At 61.0% G+C, this 4569-nt stretch overlaps 1 protein-coding gene across 1 annotated transcript; it reads right to left on the bottom strand.

Annotated features, from left to right (window-relative positions):
- Window positions 1–1872: 1872 nt before the first annotated feature.
- On the bottom strand, window positions 1873–3087 carry NANOS1 (nanos C2HC-type zinc finger 1). The gene has a single exon (XM_074874055.1). It carries the CDS (start codon window positions 2979–2981, stop codon window positions 2193–2195), a length of 789 nt encoding a protein of 262 aa, XP_074730156.1. The 5' UTR covers window positions 2982–3087; the 3' UTR covers window positions 1873–2192.
- Window positions 3088–4569: the final 1482 nt, after the last annotated feature.

Raw genomic sequence — 4569 nt, 5'->3', positions numbered from 1 at the left:
CTGAATGTACAGACAGGGAGGAGGGGTGGGTACCTCCCAAACACTGCTGGGAGCACCCCGGATCCAGCCCTGCCACAAGAACCCTCAAAAAGGACCCCGGACAGATTTTCTTCGATCCTTCTTGCTTGTGTGTCCAGTAACAGTCAACTGCATTAAAACGTAGATACTGATCTTCAAACTTCCACAAGGAGGTAACAAAAGTACAGAAGAAAACTCTTCCCATAACATCAGACTTGAGCTTGACTCTAACGTGTGGTGGTTACAGATTGAACCTGTGGCAAAACCAAACACCTCTAAGGTCTAACAGTTTAGGAGAGCCCGCAGTGCGCGCCCCACAGAATGGGAGACCCTACCCAAATGATGCTTCGCAGGAGGGGAGGGCAGCTGCCACAAAGTGGTATTTAACACAAGCCCCACTGCATTTGGAAATTAGACCCAACACTATCTTTGGAGCCATCTGAGGAAGATTTAAGCAGACACTTCCACACAAAATGAGTTTCTCCCTAATTGCTGCAGCTGTGAGTCAACAGCAGTGACAAATAACAAACCCCAGGCTCTCCTCCCCAGCCCACCCTGCACAAGTTTTGGCTCCATCCTCACCTGCCCTGCTCTCCCCCCCTCTCTTGCCCCTACCTCCCACCCTGTCAGGCAGCTGATGGAAAGGAATCCACCCAAGCACACATCACCCCTCACTCTCCTAGCTCCCTTTTTCTGTCAGGACCCATCTCCTCTCTCATCCTCCTGGCCATGCCCCAGCAGTTCTGCACAAGGCTCTCTTCACCTCCCTGTTTTTGGCAGGGCCACCCTCGCAGACCGAGCACCCCTCTGCATTCCAGGCATCGGTAAAAGCCATCTACATCTCTGCCCAGAGAGCCTGGGCACCTGCCTTTCGGCCCCGGAGGACTCCAAGGCGAACTACAGCCCTGCTGCTGCTCCTCATCCTGCCTCTGAGTCACATTTCTTGAGACTTAGAAGCAACATAGTCCTGATACTTGGTACCAAAGAACTGCCATCACCTGGGGTCCAGGTCTTCAGCATCAACAGTACCTTCTGTATAGTCTATGTAGTGTTAAGGATTATTTGTTAACCATACGGGTAGATCCCTCCCACCTTGCAATGAGTTAAAGCCACGTTCTCTCAACTCTTGAAAATACGTCACCTTTCACGGTTCTACGGTCACAGCTTTCTGCTTTGTCCAGGTCTCTTCTCTCCAGACTCCCATCACCTCCCCATTCTCCACCACAAACACAACCTGCATCAAAGCTTATTCTCTGCCATAGTTCTGCCTCTCCTCCAGCAGAAAAGGCTCAGTTTGCACCTCCATCCAGACTCATTACATTTTCAAACATGCACTTTCTCCTCTCAGACCCTCCCTAAAGCCGCGTATCAGACACGGGGACCTGAGAGATCAGCGCTGTCCACGCTCACCAGTGGAACGGTTCAAGGGAGACGGTGGGGCACAGCCCTGCTCTCCCCCCGTGCAGGGTGGGATGCTGCGATTTCGGGGAGGAGGCGTTAATTCCCGAGCGAGTAACCGAATGAGGTTTGATGACGATTTGCTTCCCGCTTTGAAGAGCAGCAAAGAAAATTGCTCGGATGTTTACTGAAGAGTGTTGTACCCTAATTAAACACCTTGCTACTAACAGGCAAGACGACAGCTCTGCCGCCCGGCCCCGCCCCGGGGCAGCACCAGGCTGGAGGGCTCAGCCGGGCCCCCCGAAGGCACGGAGCCGTTCGAGGCGCGGCTGCGGCCGCTCTCCCCTCCCCGCAAGCGGCCGGGGACCCCCGCCAACCCCTCCCCGACCCCCTTCCCCGCTCGGTCCGTGCTTTAACCCCTCCCTCTCCTCCCAGTTAGATCTCGCCGTAAATCCGTTTCCGTAAAAATCACATATATATATATTTTGTTTTTTTCTTACAATAAACAAATACAGTGCATCTAAGCTGCGCAATTCCCGCGGCCCGGCGCCGGGCTCCGCGCGGGCCAGCGCGCACCAGACGCGACGGGCAGCGCGGCACCGGCCCGGCGCTCCCGCTCGCCAGTCTCCACCTTTCATATATTAACGTGTGAAAAGAACAAACCAGCCATCTGCTTCAAAGACAAAAAAAAAAAAAAAAAACAAAACAAACAAAACGAACCAACCCCAAAAGACCCCGAGGGGAAGCGGCCAGGGCCGCCCCCGGGGTCCCGGCGCCTAACGGCCCTTCTTCCCCAGGGCGGTCCGGGCGTGTTTGAGCTGTTTGGCCGCCTGCATTTTGGAGAGGGGACAGTACTTGATGGTGTGGGCATTGTCGCCGCTGGCACCGCAGAGGGGACAGGTGTAGCGCCGCAGCACCGGGCAGAGGACGCGGCCGTCGGGTCCCTTGAGGATGTGGGTGGTGTAGAGGGCCACGGCCTCCTTGTTGTTCCGGCAGAAGACGCAGACCTGCAGCTCGGGTTTGAGGAGGCGGGAGGCGGCCCGCGGGTGGGTCGGCAGCCGCCCCGCCACCACCACGCCGCCCCAGGCGTGCGGGGAGCCCTCCCGGCCCGGGTGCTCCCCCGAGCAATCGAAGACCACGGCGGCGGGGCCGCCGCGCCCGGGGAAGGGGCTGAAGTCGGCGAAGCGCTCCTCCAGCAGCCCCTCGCCGTGGTGGTGGTGATGATGGTGGTGGTGGTGATGCCCGCACAGGTCCAGGTCGTGCAAGTCCAGCGCGCCCTCGAAGTACGGCCCCGCCGCCTCTTCCTCCTCCTCCTCTTCCTCCTCCTCCTCCTCGGCCGGCGGCACAGCCGCCGCCACCACCACCGAGGGAGGCTCGGCGCCGAAGCCCTTGCCGGGGCGCACCGCCTTGGTGATGAGCGTGGCCAGCCCCAGGTAATCGTTCCAGGAGTTGAAGACGTTCCCGCAGGCGCTGTGACTCCGGCCGCCGTAGCGGGGGCCCGGCAGGCGCTCCACGGGCGGGAGGTGCCGGTGCTGCTCCACTTTGCCGCCGGGGAAAGCCTCCATGGGGGTGCAGCCGCCCGGGAGCGCCCGCTCCCCCGAGCGCGCTGCGGTGCGGGGCTGAGCTGGGCGCTCGTCCGCCCCCCGGGCCGCGGCTCCGCACCGCCCGCGCCCGCCGGCCGCTTGTGGGAGCGCGCGGCGCCGCGCCGCGCCTCAAATAGGGGGCGGTGGCGGAGGGGCGGGGGGGCGGGCGCATCGTTCCCATTGGCCGCCGGCCACAGCCCCTTCCCGCTCATTGACTGTCGGGCAGGAGGGGCGGGGCGGGGCGGGGCGCGCCGGCGGCGCAGGTGTGGCGGCACGTGCGGGCGGGGCGGGGCCGGCTGAGGGGCGGGGCCAGGCGGGGCGGGGACCCCGCGGAGCCTCCGCGGCAACTCCGCGGACCGCCGCCCCCCCCCGCAGGGTCGGGGTTCGGCTGGGGAACGGGAGCACCGCGGGGCGGACCGAGCGGTCCGTGTGAGCCGGATCCCGCACAGCCCGGGCCCGCCGCGGGCGGGGGGAGCGGTGCCTCTCGGAGCGGGCAGGGCGCCGGCACCGGCAGGGACGGGTCTTCTCCCTCCCCGGCAGAGCCATGAGAGAGTAAAACACGTTTGGTAACGCACAGCCCAAACTGGAAAGCAATTATATCCTGGTAAGCTCATTCAGGGCAACAGATGCCTTCCCATAGTGCTGGCAAGCTGTACGGGGCAGAGGGTGTCTCTTCTCCAGACCCCTCTTAATCAGTGGGTTTGACTGTTATTACCTAAAGCTGATAAAAATTTTGTATCGGGTCTCAGATGAGGTGCTGGTGCTCGGTCTGGTAGATTCAGCCCAAAAAAGAGCGGGGGCTGACCGACGCCACGGCTGTGGGCGCGTTGTGCGCAGTGGGTGCACGCGGAGGGGGTGGCACGAGGGGCCTGGACAGCGGGGTGGGTGCAGTGTCCCGCAGCACCCACCTGTCCAGCCTGACGGGTCCAGGTTTGGGTGGCCCAGCTCTCGCCCCTCTGAGCGGAGCAGCCGCCGCGCTGGTGGACGTGGGGCCGTGGTGGGGAAACATGAGTCCCCTTTCCTGCCTCTGATGATTCCCATCTGGCCTGGCCCCCCAGAATCCAGATCCTCCTGAGGGAAGCATCACACGCGTGCTCTTCCATTTGGGCAAGAGGAGTTAACACATCCGCAATTAAAAATCTTATTTATTTCCAGCTGCTGGTAAAAGCTGCTGGGCTGAGCACGGTGGGTGGAGTTTTGTCAGTAGTAAATCTGTCTCCCCTGAGCATGGCCTTGATTTGTAGGTCTGACAGGCGCTCCTCTGGCAGGTAGAGCAGCTTTACATTGTGGTTTGTCGGAAAGTTTCATGAGCTCAGCTATCAGAAATACCTCCCGAGGGGCTGGCTCCCTGCACCGTGAGGCTTCGATACGCTGCTCCAGCCCCGTGATGTGGCTGGGAAGGGGGTGTACCGAGCACCAAGGAACAATGCGGACAGCTGCAGGGAGTAGAGCTGGCTGGAAGCAGCATTTCGGAGTGTGAATGTTCTGGTTGGAAAATGGGGCTCCTTTCAGTACTGAAAACATTTGCAAAAGAAGTCCTGTTCCGGAGCCATGCTTGTGGTGGGACATG

This window comes from Strix uralensis, chromosome 7 (genome assembly GCF_047716275.1).
Source record: "Strix uralensis isolate ZFMK-TIS-50842 chromosome 7, bStrUra1, whole genome shotgun sequence".
Taxonomy (NCBI): domain Eukaryota; kingdom Metazoa; phylum Chordata; class Aves; order Strigiformes; family Strigidae; genus Strix; species Strix uralensis.
The sequence above is the reverse complement of the archived record's forward strand: the minus strand, read 5'-3'. Positions and strand labels throughout refer to the sequence as shown.